Consider the following 20,446-nt stretch of genomic DNA (forward strand, 5'->3'; position numbering starts at 1 on the left):
ACAATTTAAATCCGTTAGAAGTGGCCATGTTAGATGTTTTTATCACTTAATAGCCTAGATTTTTGTATTTTAATAATTGCATAATTACTTTGTTCATTGTAATGTCATTGTAGAGTCACCACACTAGAACATGGGAACAAAAGTGAAGTACAAAAATATTCTACATAATGGTAATTTTTAGTTATATTATAGTCTCTTTTATGAAAGGTATTGTTAAATAAATGGTTGTCTGTTTATAAAAGCAACCAAGAAAAAGGCTGAGGAAAAAGAAAAGATCTTAGTAGCCTACACTGTAAAATCATTTTTGCTGCATTAAATTAAGGCCGTATAGTCATTTCAACTGTTAAATCTTGAGTAATGATGAATTGCTTTGACTTGTGAAAGTGAAAACTGATAAACTTATGATAATGTAAAAATATTTTGCCATGAGTTATTGATCACATTTTTCCTGAGTGTAGTTCATTGTAATGACATTGTGTTTTCCTCTTTTGAGCACTTTTACACAATACACCAACACTTGTATCTGTTCCCAAGAAAGTGGTGGCTGAAATATGTGCAGTAAGTGGACATTTAAAAACCAAAGGAAAGAAAGTATAAGACTTTGTAATGTTCATTTGTTTCCATTGCACTGGACAGTGAATAAAGCCTCTCAGATAACTGTCATATGGAGGAACTAGCCTACCTGCAAGTGCATAAATAACTTTACTTCATTTATACTTGTATGCTTTATGGCTGCAATATAAGTTGCAGGATTCCACATCTACAGAAAGGCCTACAGAAGAGTCTGCACAGACAGAGGAGACATAGGCCTACAGGTGGGCAGTGGATCACTTTTCCTTTTTATTTGTTGCATGAGGCATGTGTCTAATATCTGTTGTTGCAGGCACTTGACCACTGGCTTTTCTTTACAAAGAACACTTGAAATAAAACTCAAGGAACTAAGCATATTTGTCTTTTATTAAACATTTAATGAAAAGTGTTTTTTTTTTTTGGCAATGTTGTGTAATATGACACATGCAACAATGTCACAGGCCCTGTCAGGTGTGCAACCCTCAGACTTATCAGACACTGACATCTTCCCTTTAGTTAGCCAAAGTTCATTTCATTGTGTGCCCTTGTCCTGGCTAGAGCTGCATTGTAACTGGTTTGGGTCAGGGAATGGGGTCATAAAACACCTGTCTGCAGGAACATGTCATAATCACCTATGAAAAAATGCAGTTCTGTTAGGATCAGCATAAGTGTATGTAATACAGTGAGCTTGATATTTAATTGTGGAACTTTCCTTACCACTTTCAAATAATGTGCATAAATGTGAATCTCTGAAAATTCTTAAGTCATGCACAGATCCTGGCCATTTTGCTTTCACATTTGTGATATGGAAGATTTTAGTCAACTGCCTTTTTTTTTATTTGATATAATATTACTAATCTGGAATATTAAGAATCACAATATAGTAACTGGGCTGCACATTTACATTGTGAAGTTATGTAAGCCCGACTCCGACAAGTCGAAAATAAATGTGCGTTTCCAACAAATTAATAATGTAAACGACAATCGAAGAACCAAACAATCCAAGATCATGCCAAATCGCCAACAATCAAATCCAGCTAACTGAGTTAGCGACGTACGAAGAACGGGCCCCTGAAAATGACAACACTTATTATTCTGTTTTGAAAGCTGTGGGTTACGAGTCGAAAAATCTGCTGCAAATGCATGAATTACAGGTGATAGAATATGAATGACAAAAATAGTTCATGGATTTAGAAGGATGTGGTTGTTAAATGCATTTTTTTTTTTTTTTTTTTGGTGAAAGCAATGAAAAATTATTTAAAAAAATAAAAAAAAATCACTATTTAGAGCTCACAGATTTCTAAGTTCGGTGGCCGTCTAAAGAGTTTTGACCAATGCATGTTAGCAATAAAAAATAAATTATAAAACAAAAAAGTTGAGAATAACTACAATCCTGTAAAAAGGAAACTTACATCCTTTTTATTTTTATTTTTTGCACATTGCAACACTCTGGAACTATTTGCTGTGTTGTGTTCCTTATCACTTACTTCTCCAAGTGTCTGGATGAAAAACATGTGAGCCCAGAAAACACCCTTATTGAGGTTATTGAAAATGCTTACAGCTTATATGTATACCTCCTTGGTTCTTGTAACAGAGCTGATGTGGAAGCAGACGAAGATGAAGAAGAGAACCCAAGTGCAGTTTATTTACAGTGTCCAGAGATCCAAAAACACAAAGGAAACAAATATGAACAAAATCCAAAACAAACAATGAACAAAACTTGACTATGAATAGAACTATAAACATAGAGCAGTATACACACTTCAATAAATGACAAAGTAACAGAGCAAACATGAGGGCTTAAATACACAGAAATGACTAATCAAGTCACACCTGTGAATATAATCAAGACAATTAACCAATGACAGCATGACACAGGAGACTAGGGAAGCACATGGCAGGATCACATGAGGGAATCACATGACAAGACATGAAACATGAACCAAAAACCAAATAGACATTACAGTTCCAGTCAATTCAGATTTTTTCTTGGCACTCCACATGCAAACTCCAAGATAATAATCACCCCATCTGCATGCATTTTGGGGAACTCAAGGAATTGACGCTCTTCAAAACCAATAAAAAAGTATAATCCCTGAAGGACTTTTGAAACATTTTGCTTCGAATGGAGACAATGAAAATTGTTATTATTTTTCTTTGTAAGGTAGGACTTTATATACCTTATATAAAAGGCATGTTCCAAAAGCTTTGGATGTATTTATTAGTGTCTGATAGTTTTCTTCTTATTCAGAGAAAATGTTTTATGTGCAACATTTGAAGGTCCCTTAAATAATTATGGGAAAAAAATATTTTGAAGCTGATTTTATTTGAAATTAAAAATGGATATTCTGGGAATGTTAAGATGAAGTTGAGGGCTAAGAGTGAGAAATACAACGCTAAACATTTAACATTCACATCCAAAAATGAATATCAATCATTTTAAAGGAGAGAAAAAAAGCATATGTGTTGTTGCCTCTGTGTATTATTTTTATATTATAAGAGGTTGGACAGAGATTGCGAAATTTTAAAAAGAGATTGCGAAACTGTAAAAAATTAAGTAAATCCTAATTATATACTCATTTTTTACGTGTACATATTAGACATCCAACAGACAAGTAAAATTGACTTCTGACTCTCTGGCATATTTACATGCATTATGAAGCAAATTTAAAAAAATCAAGTAAAATGTAGTACTTGAAGAAAGGAATCTGCGCATGCGTGGAAAGAGGAAAACACGCGATGATTGAAGGATTTCCAATCTCCACTCCAACGGCTCTCGGCAGGTAAGCAACAGTAAAAAAACTGCATTATATTACGGATTTTTTGATTAATTCAACGATTGTATTGTCATCACTTCATTCTATACATTTGAAAAGTTTAGTGTTCTTAAGTTTAGAGACGTGCTCCAGAAAAAAGGTCCGTGGAGACGGAGAGGCAGAGGCAGAAAGCACCCTGTTTATTTTCTTTCTTTTACAAAAGCACAATGTTTTATTTCGATTGAAAGTGGAAAAAGTAGACATTTAACAGTTTATTTTTCCATATTTCTTAAGTCTGTAATCTTTATGACCAAAAATGACGTAGTATTTTAAGTCTGTTTTGCTGCTATGTGAAAAAAAATCAAGCAAAACGCGCCGGCGCGTTTGCCGACCCAAGAGGATTAATGACGAGTTAGCTTTGTAAGACGTTAGCCATATTTTTTTCTCAGTTTTAAACTTTACGTTTTACATGATTTATCAGTAATTATGCCTTAAAACCATGAATATGTTACTTAAATCATGATCTTTTTGTTTAATATTTGTTATTTTGTGTGAAATTTTCTTTATAGATGACAAATATTGGCCACGAATTAACAATAGGCCTAAGTGAGAAGGTTCTCGTTCCCTCATTGTGCACAATATAATTCATTCCTTCATTCATTTGCAAAATCGTGCACACTATCTATTAAATGGTCCCTGCTTTTACTAAATCGTGACCACATTGTTAATGACATAAGTCTTACTTAAATCAAAACGAATGAAAAATTTGTACTCCCAAATTCCTAATTCGTAGCCATGATATCTGCATGCTGTGTGTCACATGTTAGCATTAATGTGAGGAAATGACTATGAGAGTAAGGTCATGCAGGATGTTTTTAATATTTTTAATGATTTGGTATAAATGAAATGAATAATGTGAATGCAAATTAATTAACTTTTAATTTAAAAGTATTTGCGGTTTACTGATTATTGTTTTTTTTTTCTCTCTCTCTTTTCTTAATTTCAGGATATTTTTCAAATGCATTCAGTCCTTTGTGCCTCCATTGCTGTAAACCGGTTGAGAGGGACAAAGAGAGAGACCGAACACACTGAATTGTTATTATTGTCATTATAGGTTTCTGTAGATGCTTATTTCTTAATAAATTACTCTTAACTGCACATTGTCACCGTATTATTTTGTCACATTATAAGAGTAACATTTAATTTAATTTAAAATAATTACCAGCACTGCATAAAACAAGTAAAATGTATTTAAAATATCAAGTGGTTTTACTTAATTATATGAATTATATCAGATTTTTAAGTAAAAATTGTTCAATATAATTTAACAGGCCAAGTTATATGTACTTATTCACTTTGTGAATTTTACTCGGCTTAGTTAAGTAGATTTACTTAATTTCCATAAATATGAAATTTACTTGAAAAATATTCGTGCAAAAACTTGCCAAATAAAAATTGAGTAAATTCTTCTTATTGTTTTTCTCAGTGTGCCACTGTGTCAGCGTTATCCTACACCGCACGATACACATGACTTGTGAGTTATCTGTCTTGTGAGTTATCTGTCTTGTGAGTTATCTGGATCACATGCAGGGCCGGAGTGGGGCCACTTTTCAGCCCGGGAGTTTCAGGCCTAAGACCGGCCCTCTTTTACCATGGTGGAATTCCAAATTAGCACTTTTTCCAAATTGGATAAATGAAGCAACAGTTCAGCTCTTACTATTGTGTAGTTTTTATTAATACCATGGTTCAACAAATCATTTAAAGGTTAAATAATAATTCACTTAAGCTGAGAAGTTAACAAAAAAATTCCACTATTCCACAAGGATAGGTTGATAAATTAACAAAAGCAGAAAGAAAGAAAGAAAGACAGACAGCCAGACAGACAGACAGCCAGCCAGACAGACAGACAGACAGACAGACAGAAAGAAAGAAAGAAAGAAAGCATTTGAAATGTATCCCACTCTTCCACAAAGAGGCATATTGAACTAATGTTTACAGATTTATTTGTATTCAAAAATATTCAAAAATAATGTTTTTTTTTTTTTTATCAAAAAACGTGATACCTACTCTCAGATAAATGAGGCCTATGATTAATCAGATGCAAATATAAATATAAAACCAGTACTAATTGAAAGAAAACAAGTTGACAAAAATATTGAATCCAATATTGGGTGATAATATAGTATAATGAGAGATTTATAAGCTATTTTTTGTAGGCTGGTCATTTTTGACCTGGAACACCACAAGTGTGACTATGTGCCATTTTGTACAAAATAAAAGTTTTTCAAAACAAATTTCCTGATGAAAAATTAAAGTATACTAGTGTGATCAACAGTGCAGTTTTTTTCAGATTTTATGTAATATATACAAATTTGTTGAAGATTTGGTACAAACTCAAATTCGTTGAAGATTTGGTACAAACTTTGGTACTCATGGTACAAACCATGCAGAGGCTGCGCGCTGCGGTGTCAGAATGTGGAATGTGTGTAGCCTAATGTAACTAACGTGACAAATGTGAAAAGAAAAAAAAGAAAAAAAATTCCTCTACCGGCCCAAAGGTGAAGCGGCCCACCGGGAATACTCCCGATTACCCACCCCGGGCCTGATCACATGCGTTCTGTTCTCGAGGGGGCAGAATACTCGGATTGTGAGTGTTTTTCCATGAAGAAGCTCCGTTCACGTCTGTTCCTTTTCTCGAGGGAATTAGGATTAGGGGTGGGGGCAAAATCGGACGTGGATGATTCTAAATCGATTCACAAATGTCAAAAATCGATTTTCTACCTTTTTTTTTTTTATAACGTAATATTGAGGGAACGCAAAAGGCGGAACTCTAAAGCAGACGTGCAGTCCAGTGTCTGTGGCGTGCACAACAGAGACGCATGATAGCTGAGCGCCAAATTCGAACAGCACCCTCTTCGTTAAAAGCTAACGTATGGAAAATTGGCAATTTCATTGTGACCTATTTAGTATTTTTTGTATGATATCTGCTTTCTGTATGGTTTAGTTTTCACATCAATATGCTGTAAACCGATCTGTTATACGTACGTTATACTGTCCTCCACAGTAACAGTGTGTATCAGTGCAATGCCAGTCACAAAAAGCTACACTTTGACTTTGCTCTCTGCAGATGTCCATTCACTTATTTTGTATAAGCTGTTTTTGATTGTGGTATACACCAAACATTTCAAGTCATAACTCTTTATTGTTTAGTTGTGTATAAGAGCGGCTTTGTATGTTACTAATTATTCAGAGTATGCTTAAGTCCACAAGCGTTTGTATGAGAGCTGCTACATAATTCTATATTTTTGAATGAAAACTGTTTGTGATTTTGCTACAGCAAAATGTTTTTTTTTTTTTTTTTTTGTCTGAAGGATTATATTGGATTATATTGCTCATTGGAAATAACAGGAGGATGTTGGTTAGAAGTCTATTATTAAATGCTAGAGACTCAGAATATGCTGAAGTTTGTATTCATTTACTACAAGTACGCTGCTAGTACAGGCACACATTTATTTTCCTGTTGGTTCTTTGCAATGTTGGGACATATGCTGGCAAATGTAAGCTTTCAGTTGACTTGCCAAATCACTTCCATTTTTTTTATTAATAAAATTAATATAGGAAGTATTGGAAGTAAATTCTTTATGGGTCATTATACATACTTTGCTTTAAAAGTACCAAGTAGTCACAAAAAAAAGATGCATTGATAATCGTTACCCTCTGAATTGTAATCGAATCGAATCGTGAGGTGCCTAGAGATTCCCACCCCTAATTAGGACACGTCTGCACCCCGCAGTTCAGAAGCTGCTGCAGCTGAGGCCCAGCAAAGACTCCGAACTTGGGGATCGCAGGTTGAGCTGGCAGTGGAATTTGATCGAGGTATGGCTATCTTTTGTTCCCCTGCCACTCACTCAAGATAGATGCAGATGTGCTTTCTCTAAACGAGTCATCTGATCCAGCTTCTAGCCAGGAAGAGCAGGGTGTGGCTGCGGAAGGTGAAGAAATGTTTAATGAGCCCTCCCAGCCTGCCTGCCCCGCATACGATAAGCTGCTCAAAGTTATGGCCCACGCTAGGGTGATCCCGAAATGTGAAGCTTTGTCCCGCGTCCCGCAAGTCATAAGCAGTGTCCCGCATTTTAATTTTGTCTTCGTCATTTTATTTCATCGTCTTTTAAATTACAATTCTACAATAAAAAAAAGTTAATAAGAAAACACTGAACATGCGCAATGCAGCCGTTATTATTGGTTCTAGCCAGAGCGGGAAAATAAACACTGAGAAAAAAAAAACCCCACACAGACAAAAAAAAAAAAAAAAAAAAAAAAAAACGTAACAGAAAAATGGATCTATCCGGAGCTCCCGAGAAGAAAAAGCGTCTTTGTTCGTATAATAAGGAATGGGAGAAAAAATATACATGGTTAAAACCAGTCACAGGTGACCCTAAGAAAGGAGATTGCAGTGTATGCCACCGAAGTTTCACCATCACGCATGGAGGTGAGGGGGATGTAAGGAGGCACGGAGATGGGGAAAGTCACAAGAGAAATGCACAACAAAGAAATGCTAACGCTAGCATGACAAGTTTTTTCTCTCCACCAAAAGATGGGAACCAAAATAAAATCACAGCAGCTGAAGTGACAAGTGTCTACCATAATGTGCAGCATGGTTTATCGTATAGGTCAGGCGACTGTACTACTAAACTAGCCCCAGTCATTTTCCCCGATTCAGAAATAGCAAAGAAGCTGGCTTGTGGAAGAACGAAGAGTGCGTCTATTGTTACAGGTGTGCTTGCACCAGCATCTTTAGAAACATGCTTGAAACAGTTAAATACGCCATTGATTGCAGATAGACCGGATTCTCTTCCACACTTTTCCATTGCGTCTGATGCATCAAACCATGGAACAACCAAGTTATTCCCGTTAGCATTAAGATATTACACACCCGACCTAGGAGTGCAGAACAAACTGTTGGACTTTTATGATGATTGCAATGAAAACTCTGATGCGATTTTCAACCAGGTCGTTTCAAGGCTCGAGGAGAGAAATCTGGGGTTAGAACGGATCTCTGCATACTCGGCTGATAACGCCAGCGTCAATTATGGTGTGCATAACTCTGTGTATAAAAAACTGACGGACAAGAATGCATCAATTATCAAGGCCAACTGCGTGGCCCATATTCTGCACAACTGTGGGAGGTATGCAGGCGATAAGCTGAGAATTGACATTGAGAACATAGTCACAAAAGTTTGCAACCACTTTTCGTCTTCAGCTAAACGTGTGCAAGAATTAAAGGAAGTGTTTGAGTTTGTGGACGAGGAGTACACAGCTCTTTACAAGAATGTGCCGACACGGTGGCTAAGTTTGTGGCCTGCTGTCAAACGTCTGCACGACTCCTGGCCAGCTGTCAAAAGCTATTTTTTATCTCTTGGAGAAGAGCGCTGTCCATCAGCACTTTGGAAATTGCTCGCAAATTGTGAGGATGGAGAAGACGTGCCCTGTGAACTCCAGGCATACTTGTTGTTTTTGCAAAATAGCCTCAAAGTTTTTTTCGACGCTGTGCTTAAAGTTGAGGGAGACGAGACAACTGTGTGTGAACTTTTCGAGTTAATGACCAATCTCAAATTGAAACTAGAGCAAAGGAAAAATGATCGATTCTTTGGATTCGAGACCAGTACTCTCCTGCAAAAGTTTCCCACCGCACAGGTTGCTGTTATAGAGCAGGACTTTCTTATGTTCTATGAAAGAGCGCTTGCTTACCTATACAAGTGGTTTGATTTCACTGATGGCAACTACCTAAAGCACATCTCATGCCTGGCTATCAAGAGGGAATTTAGCTTCCAAGACCTCCGTGGAGCAGCTGAAGCATTAAAAATGAGCTTAAAACTGGACATGAACCAGTTGTATGATGAATTCTGTGTTCTTATGCCGCACGTAAAGGAAATCGCAACAACAACAAATCCTGTTGCATCTAAGTGGACAGTTTTGTTGAAGCACGTCCGTGCCCCAAACATAACAGCTCTGGTATCTTTGGCTTTGAGCATTCCTGTCACCAACGCGTTCGTGGAGAGGGTGTTTTCTCTCATGACTGCTGCGTGGACAGAGACAAGGAACCGTGCAACTGTGGACCTCATAAAAAGTGAACTCCTGGTGAAAGTGAACTACAGCTACACCTGCCAGGAGTTCTACAGACACATAATGAATGAGAAGGCCCTACTCGAAGCTGCCAGATCAGACAAAAAATATAAATTCAAGATGCACTGAATCCGGTAAGAACGCATTTAATCTTTCTAGTCTTTCCTAATGGAATTTATGTGCTTATTTGGAAATGTGCTTTTTAGCGATTGGATTATTATTTTCACTTAATTATTTGTTTTGAATAGACACGTGCTGTTAAAATTATTTTTTACTGATATTACATATTAATATAGTGACGTTCACAGCGCCGGTCAGCGCCGTCATTAACATTTTTATAAACCCTATTAGCAATTTAAAACATGTTAACATCACTGCAAAAAGACATCTAATAAAAAAAATCAATATTTATTCACCTAGTATAATAATAGTAATTTCTCTCCCTCGTGTCCCGCATTGTCCCGCAAAATCAGGTCTGCTGACCTGCAAAAGAGCAATAGCCAGGTGGTCACCCTAGCCCACGCTGAAGAGAGATTAGATCTCCCCTGGAAGCATGAGAAGCTTCAGATCTCTCGAAGTGTGCAAGTCTACAGAAACTGGAGCGAGCGACTGAGAAAGTGGGTCACAAATAGCATCCTACCACCCTTCTGCTAAGTAACCATTATCTTGGCTGATGTTTGCTTATTTTTATTGCGATTTCAGCAAGGACATGTTCTGACTCTGCACCATCACCTCCAAGCCAAATGTGTTAGAGGGGGCAACAGATGAGAAAGTGGGACGCTAATGGTAAAGTTCACTTTCCCATTCTGTCAATGTCCCAATCCCTGCCAAACCCTGCTGTGTGCTACATGTGTAGCTCTAGCTACATCGACACTATTGCTTACTGTGCTGGAGGGGGTGACAGATAAGTTGGATGCTAATGGTTACAATGTCCACTTTTCTGCTCCGTGAATTCAGCCATTCCTGTTGGATTATGAGGGAAGCATATTGATATCACCTCTATACTTCATGTACTGAAAATGGGTGACAGATGAGAGAATGTAATCCTAAACTTGACTCAGTCCATCTTCTGCTCTGTCAACATTGTCCATATCTCTTCCTTGTATCAGGGAAGAATAATATTGCCTCCATAACTAGAATAGGAGGGGTGACAGACAAGGGAGTGGGATGCAAAAGGTGATGCAGTCCATTCCCTGGTCAGCCAACTACCCATTCCCTGGTCAGCCAACTACTCAGTCCCTGGTCAGCCAACTACCCATTCCCTGGTCAGCCAACTACCCATTCCCTGGTCAGCCAACAACTACCCATTCCCTGGTCAGCCAACTACCCATTCCCTGGTCAGCCAACAACTACCCATTCCCTGGTCAGCCAACTACCAATTCACTGGTCAGCCAACTACCCATTCCCTGGTCAGCCAACTACCCATTCCCTGGTCAGCCAACTACCCATTCCCTGGTCAACCAACTACCCATTCCCTGGTCAGACAACTACCCAATCCCTGGTCAGACAACTACCCAATCCCTGGTCAGCCAACTACCCAAGAGGCCAATGATCACGGAAGAGGCCACAGGGTAGCGGGTGAAACCCAAGAAAGAAAAAAGACTCATCTTGAATTCCCCCACCCTCTCCATTGCTTTGGCAGAAGCAAGACCCGAACCACACACGCTGAAGGTTCCATAGTTCCCATATACTTTCAAAACACTAGCAAAGGTAGAAAAGTCAATAAAGTGAAAAGGTGTTATTCATATTCTAAAATGACATACTGATTTATTTGAAAAGTCATTCAAACTTCAAAGATACAAGTTTATGATTTATACAATGCTCCCAGTTGTGTTTTGACATTGGTGTGTTATGACTGAGAATATATTTTTATGAATGAGAATTGTTGCCAGTGCTGCAGTATGGTGGAATGACCTTGTTTTTGAGACATCTATGAAGTGTTTTGGCGGTTTGAGCACGTTTTGGAGTTGAGTTGAGATTAACTGTTTGGCCAAGATTCCTGTTGGTAAAGCAGACTGTGGCTTTACACAGAACTAAAAAAGAAAAACGAACTTTACTTTTGAAAAGTGGCATCAGTATTGACTAACGTTTGCTAGCAATATGGAAATATTAAGTGTTTATATTACATAAAGGGATTTAAAGGACACCTATTATGCTACTTTTTACAAGATGTAAAAATAAGTCTTACATACCTCACAGAAAAGCATGTTGAAATTGCCACTTTGGGGGGTGAGCAAAAACACGCCTTTGTGTCTGTGTAACTTTACATCCAAATGAGCTGGGGCTCCTGGCCCCCTTTCAAGAAGAGGGCGGGGCTTCAAGAACTAATACTGGTGGCAACAAAACACGACAATCTCACACAGGAAAATGTCAGAAACTGTACTAGCAGCCTTCAGTTCAAACCGGAGTCGGACAATGATGCCTACAGAGCCAGAGAATATATATAGTATATATGTATGTATGTATGTATGTATATACACAGCGAATTTCACAAAACCACTCGTTACAACTAACAGTAAACAAATATTTACAGACTTTGACTTTTCAGGGGGTGCCTAATAAACTGGTAAACTTCATATCCATAAAACAACTCCTATGAACTGTAATAAAGTGCACGCTCTCCCTTTCATTACTGCCGTGACCAATATTTGTTGGTACAGCTCCATCCTCGAGTAAGAACTTTTCAGCAAAGCCTGCCTTGTATTGCCCCTCGTTCACAAAGCAGTTTGGACATAAACGAATATAGGTATATTTTGGGGCGCATTACTTCCTTACATTCCTCAGTGGCTCAGGAGAAAATGAAGACTCTTATGTTCACTCTTATATCCAACAACAGAACACCGGGATTGCTTATGAGACATTGTTGTCGCTACAGCTGCTCCAGCTTGGAGAAAATGGCGGATAGCGTACAACTCGCTGAGGGTGGAAACTGTGGTAATGCAATACTGTTAGTCAGCGGCCGTGGGCGGGGCCTGAGCAGTATGATGTCACACTGCTCAGAGAATCAAAACAGCATGTTTAATGAGACCGCTTTAGTTTAATGGAGATTTCAAAAAAGGAGTGGGTGGATTTTTATCATTGAAGTGTGATTGTCTTCACACAATGCCAACACATCTTCATGTCCAAACACCTTGTAAAAGTGGATTTTGTATAATAGGTTCCCTTTACTGTGTTTCTAAATAGGTATTTGTATGTGGATTTGCGGAGGAGTCTTCATGTACACCTGGCTTTGAGTCTGAGTCGCTGGTTTTTAAAGTGCACAGAGATGACCTTCACCAAGGAAAAATACTAGGAAGAGGTAAGCTGTGTTCTCTTTAAATAAAACCTTGTAGCAACTTTTGGAGTTTTTGTTTTAGTTTTTGGCAAATTAATGCCTTACCCAATGCAATCGGGTATCTACATGTACTATTTCTTCTGATAAAACTGGTTTAACTGTGATCTATAACATTCTGTCAAATTTTATATTGTACATGATCTGTATCTACTAAATTTGCTTTCATCAGAGTAAAAATTAAGGGTCTCACTTAAGTGTAAGTGTTGTAGCTCACAAATAGGGGGTGATTAATGATGTATGCCATAAATAATGCTGCGTTCCAGACAACTCGGAATTTGGATTTTTCCCACCTCGTTCTTGGAAATAACGTTTGGAATGCCACTCAAAGTCGGACATTTGACCTGTGAACTCAATACATTGATCAACCCCAACCTCAGTGAGACACGTCATTTGATGTCACTTCCAAGATGGCGGCAAGTCCTGCTTCCAATGAGCATAAACGTAAAAACAAACTTTAACATTGGACATTAAGTTTATGTAATGATACTTTCGTTTTTGCTTTGCGTGAACTATTTTCAAAGCGATTCCATTCTTTATTCTATTTTTGCCATAATTGACACAAAAACACAACATGCTCTAGTTGTGTCGTTGCGACATCATGTGGTCAACATGTGAACATGACGTCTGATTGTCTGGAAGGTAGACATTTAATTTGGGATATTCCCACATCCAACCTCATCTGGAATGCAGAATAACTGTTATCTTACTCATTTGAAAGATTCACTTGATGCTGCATCAGTAGCTGATGCTATAAAGGACACCCTCCAGCTGAGTCATGCCTCAAAAGGACACGCGATCGCTCCACAGATTTTTCATACTCAGGAAGTGAATTATTAGCCTGGTTCTACCAGACTCTCGTACATTTCATTTGTACAGAGAGTCTGGCCTCTCTCCATTGAGAAACGTTTACTTCCTTGTAGGCGGGTTCTCTGTTAAAGTTCAAAACTATTGGATCTGCCCAGAGTCACTCAGGATCTGCCATAGCCAATCGCTAACGTGTGGTCGTGACGTATGTCATGCGCCGAAACCGGCCGGAAACAACAAGTCCGAATGATCAGAGGATTATGTTTAGAATAAGATGTCTGTCAACGAGAGCTGCAGGTTTTGTTCATCGAATTTAAGAGTTCAAGGAACAATTGTAAATTCTAAATGTATATTTGACACTAAGGACAGTGATGTATTCAGTCAACTGTCGAAGCTGGGTCTAATCATTAACAATACGCCGCTGCGGTCGTTTCGGATCTGCCGCAAATGCTGTACAGTGATCACCAGGCTACTGCGCGATACGGAAACAACTTTTCTGCCTCCTTCACTTGGTCCTCCATTAGTGCAACAAGAGGGGAGACGACAACAACTATCGGCTTTGCATCCCTATCGTTCGCCTTAGCTAACTCATTCACCACTAGCACTAGAACTGCCATGGCGGTCATTTTGACCGTTTTGAATTTTATATATGCAATAACTTTGTTGAAAAAATAAATACAATCCTGCTGGTACCTAACTTTTCCTAAAAGTGTCTGTATTTTCATTTAAAATGTTTTTCATATAAATTACACATAAGGCAAAAAAAACAAATTAACATATTTACCTATTTCGGCCATAAACGGTCATATTGACCGCACTGAATTTCGCGGTATTATTATACATAGGCTATACCAATATACGCAACAATAAAATGTGGTAAAATATACACTAAACATATTCAACAACAAATCATTTAAATGTAATGATATTCAGAACAGAACAAGAATGAAAAAATAACTATAAACAAGCCAAAATGAAATACTTTATAAGCGAAAGTGAAAGTAAGCGGCGTTAGGCTCACGTAACTCTCTAATTAGAATCAAAATGTTTCAACATTTGCTATGTATTTGGATGCTAAACTATTCTTTATCATAGGCTTTGAACTTCACTCACGTTCCAATATCGACGGAAAAAAATCATCCTCTTCACACGCATAAAATGGTACAAATTGTAGCCTAGTACTGAGAAACAGAGCAGTGGAATTTGTATATGTTAGGTTGACTATTTTATTATTATATTTTATTATGGCTATAATGAACCGGGTTCAATGTCAAGATTGCAATGCTGGAATATGGTGTGTGTGTGTGTGTGTGTGTGTGTGTGTGTGTGTGTCGGCGGGCGCGGGTGCGGGCGCGATCAAACAGTGGAAACATGAAAACATAGGCTACTCCGTCATTTTGTTCAGGGCATCTACGAATATTATTTATTTATAAATGTATAATTAAACTTGTTTAAATGTACAGTTTGGTGTTGTTTTGTTTTTAAAAGACATCCTAATACAATAAATGCATTAATCTCTCAATTGGGTATTTATCATTAAAGATATAGAGTTTTGAATCTAGCGATCAAAATGATCGCTTATGGCAGTTCTAGTAGTTATGGAATTCTGGCACTTCTAGTGCTAGCGGAGTGAGCTGGAAAATCAAACTTTTCCTGAACCCCGTGGGGAGGAGGGCCACAACATCATGGTCACCAACAAAACTTAGCAAACATTGTTCTTGCTCCGGCTTTAACTTCTGTATATTCGGCAGTTTTGCAACAACGGACCGAATAGCTTTTCTCACGTCTTTCACCGCTGCCATTATTGAACTCCAACTCAAACTGACGCACTACATCAACGTCATCATTCTCAGCCACTCCCTCTGTTCGCTGATTTGTCCTACAAAAAATTTATTTCTGGAAACCTAAGAATATACAGCAGTCCCAGACGTAGTACTGAAGGAAAATGAAATTGAGCGGAAGTGCGTAGGAGGGCGCAGGCAGGCTAGTGAATTATCTGCCCGTGTTTTGTTTCCAGCAATCCACAGCAAGAGTTATCTTTGCCTAGGGTGAAAAAACAGGCTTTTTCGTAATTTTGTCCCAGAGTAAGAACACACAAACGTTAAGGAAAATCAATCACCCCTTGTTGCATTGGTTTTGCAGCTGCAAGATATCGCATGAGCCAGAGTCCTGGGGATCTAATGTTGAGCTTGAGGCTATAGAGAGTGAGCAGAAGGATTTCTCCCTTTCTTTCTTGCTCCAGTAGAATTTAAACTTAAGGCACTATGCCCAAGATTGGAAGCTCACTATGAAATGTCTTCTCAAATGATGTTTTTTCCACTGCTGATTCAGAGTTGTTCGGCAACAGGTAGGCCAATGCTCTTCCCCTGAGTGGTCAGAAAGCATGGTTCTCTTTGGCATATTCCGAGCTTTTGGACATGGACACTTGTGCCATGACTAAAGTTGGACTGGTCGGATGCAACCCAGCTGAAAGAGCAGTCTAAGTTAGACCACGCTTCTTGGCCGGCCATCAGGAGATTTTAAAGTACTGGACGCAGACTTTTTTGGCACAGATCACTAACTCCACTGACTTTATCATCATCTCTGGCATGATGTAGTAGGGCAAAATTTATACACAGAAACTGAGCAAAGAGGACTCCCTTTATAAACAATGTAGCTGATATCACGTTCTATCAGTGGGTACTGGATTGACCCGGTATACGGTCCTACAGAGAGGCTCATATTTTTATTTTTTTTTAATTAAGTTTCAACTTGGTTACACTGATTCATTGACTAATCACAACGTTGACCTACTGGTACTTTTGACAATACTATTTCAGATCATCATCACACCTGGAGGGTGTTCCCATAGCATCTGCTACTGATACAGCGTCTTGTTCCCCGCTTCAGGTTTACATACGTGACAAGATGCTTTACTGTTTTATTTAATCTCTTTTTCTGACAGTCATTTTTAATGCATGTGATGGAAGAACAAGAACACTCTTTCAGTCCTCTGACAAGTGTTTTGATGTGGACATGGATGGGACTGTAACACTGAAGAGACAAGTGAGTCTTCATGAAGGCCACAAGGTGTTTTCTGTGGACGCTTGGGACTCCAGTGGCAAGAAGCACACGGTATCTGTCAGAGTTGAGGATGTCCATCATCATCATGAGGACCATCACATGGACACGGTCATGAACATCTCCTCTCCACAGGTACAAACTAGTTCCTACAAGAAAACGCTGTCAGCACAGTACAAGCCTGTCCTGTTTGCTTTTGTTTACATTGCTGCTTTGTTTGTTGCCATAGTGATTCATTACTCACACCTGTTCCTCATTAGCTTCTTGTTATCTTGTGTCTATAAACCTCAGTGTTTCCTGTGTTGATTGTCAGGTCTTGTCCTTGTATGGCTGTTTGTTTGGTGTACTCAGTTCTGTGCCTTGTGTTCCCTGGTGTTTTTATTATTATGCTGACTCTTATTTTCATTAAATCTTACTCTTGTTGTGGCAAACATATTCATAAAACAACCATCTGCATCAGAGACACTCTGAAATCAAATGATCATTCAAAAAGTATTTTATTCTTGCAAGAATAGGCCCAGTTGCCACACAGAGTCACAAGTACAGTCTGTGGGACAAGTGCGACAACGAGGGAGAGAAAAACAGAGCCTTTATATCTTTTCCAAGGTCTCTTACAGGCCGGCTCTTATCCATAGAAGGGCAGGTTTTCTAGTGATCTAATTCTGCCGAGTTTATTCTTACAAACTCAGAAGTCCCAAATGGGACCACCTCTGATCCCAAGGGGTCAGAGGTTCCCTTTTCAGCTGTCTCCCCCTTTGTCTCACAGTGTTCACATTAGTTCAGAAACACAAGTCAGCTATAATATTATTTCAAAGTCTTACTGCAAATGGAGATTCATACTGTAATCAATGAAAATCAAAATTTTCCATTACACTCTGCATTTGGATCCAGGTTTCCCTAATTTCTGAGTACACCCAGTGTTACAGTAAGATGATCCGGCACATCCGTATTTCATATTTTCCTAATGTCTTGTACCATTAAACATGTTATCACGTGGATGAATAATCATATGCAAATGATATACAGATGAGGATATGCATAGTCAAACTAGGCGTTGTAAGCTCCATATAGGGTTATTTCAGGGAAGAGATGCATGTGCGCACAATCTTCCGCTGACTGGGATTTATAAAGTGAATTCTGCGCAGGTTCAGGCGTACAAACGGTCAAATCTCAATATTTTTTGGCCTACGCCATTTTTGGCTTTTGGGCGCACGTACACTTTTAGTAAGGATCCTACGCACAGTTTTATAAATGAGACCCCTGTTGTTTTAACATGCGTGGTTATAAATTAATTTTAACCCTCTGGAGTCTGAGCGGTTTTCTGGGCCCTGGAGGTGTTCTGACATGCTCTGACATTTGTGCTTTTTTCAGTTATTTATAAACATGTTAATGGCAAAGGTGTAAATTCACTCTATAAAGCACAAACAGGGCTACCAAAATATGTGATCACCATGCATGTATATTTTTTAATTTTTAAGAGAATAATGCTTATGCGTGGTTATTGAAAAAAATAAAAATGAAAGTTGCTGAAATAAGACCACAAAACTCATAATAAATATGTGTCAATAAGACTTTTGACTAATGGATGTTCTTCCTTCGAGTTCTGGCTTCAAAATTATGTGAAAATAGTCTTGCTTTATCGTTCACATAAAACAATACATTGATTTAAATTGATGTAAAACAGGTTTTGCTTGGAAAGCCAATATGCGAGGGGGCGTGAACGAGGAGTGGTTTACACCTTAGAATACAATGTCCCACCCACTCTGCATAATGACTCTGCATAATGAGCCATGCATTCACTTGTGACACTGACTGAGCCACAATGCAAGGACAAAGATATATTTAGAAGAAGACTTATATTGACCATTTAAGATTTTGCTTACATCTATCTTGTAAATATGTTTTGCTATTTTATTAAAAAGGTTACAATTACAACAATAATTACAATTTCAACAATATTTCAAGTGTACTCTTTCTTTGTAAAAAAAAAAGAAGATTATAGGCCTACATTTAATCTATGTATTCATTAGTTTGAATATAGCCAACATTGGAACAGCTAACATCTTAGTTGATGACTTTATTTTTGACAAAAATAGTATTTTATATATATATAGAAATTGCTAAACAAAAGCTTATTTGATGTGGCAGTATATTCTACAGTAAAAACTGTACTCAAATCTAGTCAACAAAATGTTGTCTTTCATATTTCGCCTGACTGTAACATTGTTTTTATGAAATATTAGGGCATATAAATGTTAATTTGCAGTTTAATACGTATTGCTTATACAAATAGCCTACATTTTATTTCAACATATTTCAGTCGATTTTTACTCATCTCAGTATAGCAATACAGTTTGCTAAAACATCATCATTCATTCACACACGCGATTTAAATTTAAACTGTCTTTTTGCGAGCTGTGGTAAACAGCGCGCATCTCTGCCGTTCATTCATTCATAAACAGAAACCCGATTCACGTGAGAAGGAAAAAAACGTACAGTATTCCTCAGCTCGCTCCTCGTTATACCCGCACTTCTGAGGTACATTTTCAATTATTATTATTCCACACAGCGCTGCGAGACGGTGTAAACAAGTAATGATCTGAATAAACTTGTGTTTCTCGAGCTGATATGGGGGCGTTCACAGGATTGCGCGGATTGCCTCAGCCATTTGCGTTTGAATAGCGTGCGCTCTCCGTGGGTGGAGTCACATTACATTTGAATCAGCTGTAATGAGCTTGACTGGAATCGCTCTCTTTTCATTTAAAAACTTCATTTAAAACTTTTAAAACTTCATTTAAAAGAAGAGAATTCAAGCTTCATGCCTGTGTGTCTGTATGCCTGTTTGACTGAGTATTCGCTGAGTTATTGTTCATTTTCGGACGCGTTTTAGAATGGACTACACTGACAGAGAGAAGGCAGAACTCGCATCACGTTTATTTTTCTTTATTTGGCAAAAAGCACAACACTTTGTTTTTATTGTGAGTATACACAAAAATAATACACATTTAACAGAATCGATTGATGTATGAAACTCCTATGGAAAATCAAAGTCAACAGAGTATTTATGAGTTTCTTTTACACTGATAAAAAAAAGCGAGCTGGTATCGCCGGCGATACCGCCGACCTCAGGGGGTTAAAGACTGGTGTTGGCCTACCTGAAGGACATCACAGAACCCTTGCTGGACCCCCTTCAGTTTTCTTATCGAGCCAACGGGTCTGTGGATGATGCAGTCAATATGGGACCACGTGTCCACGTGTACCAGATGTGGGCCGGATCTGGGCCGGCACAATGTTGCTATCTGGGAAAGCACTGTGGCAGCAGTGGAGTCATTCAGGTTCCTTGGCACAAACATCTCTCACAAGTGGTACAATCACATTAACTCCATTGTGAAAAAGGCCCAGCAGAGGTTGTACTTCCTTCGTTAGCTGAGGAAGTGCTGATGCAGCAGTTCTACTCAGCCATCATTGAATCCATCCTTCGCACTTCTATAGCTGTCTGGTTTGGCTGAGCTACCAAATCAGACCCCAGAAGACTACAGAGGATAGTCCGCACTGCTGGGAGAATCATCGGTACACCCCTTCCCACTCTCCACGAACTGTACTCATCCAGAGTGAGTAAAAGGGCTGGCAAAATCACTTTGGGTCTCTTACATCCACACCAACCCCTCTTTGAACTGTTTCCGTCTGGCCGGCGCTACAGACCAATGAGCATCAGAACAGCCAGAATCAAGAAAAGTTCTTTCCTCATGCCATCTACCTCATGAACAGTTAAATTCCCCCTACTGGGCAATAAACATGT

General features: G+C 38.4%; 1 protein-coding gene across 1 annotated transcript in view; it reads left to right on the forward strand.

The window, feature by feature from the left end:
* LOC307155283 (uncharacterized protein) overlaps positions 1-20,446 on the forward strand; it is a gene marked incomplete at its 3' end in the record, with an annotated part of 133,655 nt that overhangs the window by 19,419 nt on the left and 93,790 nt on the right. Inside the window, exon 2 of the mRNA XM_079865844.1 lies at positions 12,633-12,747. Coding sequence (XP_079721970.1) covers positions 12,633-12,747 — 115 coding nt within the window. The remainder of the gene's footprint in view (positions 1-12,632; positions 12,748-20,446) is intronic.

Source organism: Squalius cephalus, assembly GCF_949319135.1.
Source record: "Squalius cephalus genome assembly, chromosome: 3".
Lineage (NCBI taxonomy): Eukaryota > Metazoa > Chordata > Actinopteri > Cypriniformes > Leuciscidae > Squalius > Squalius cephalus.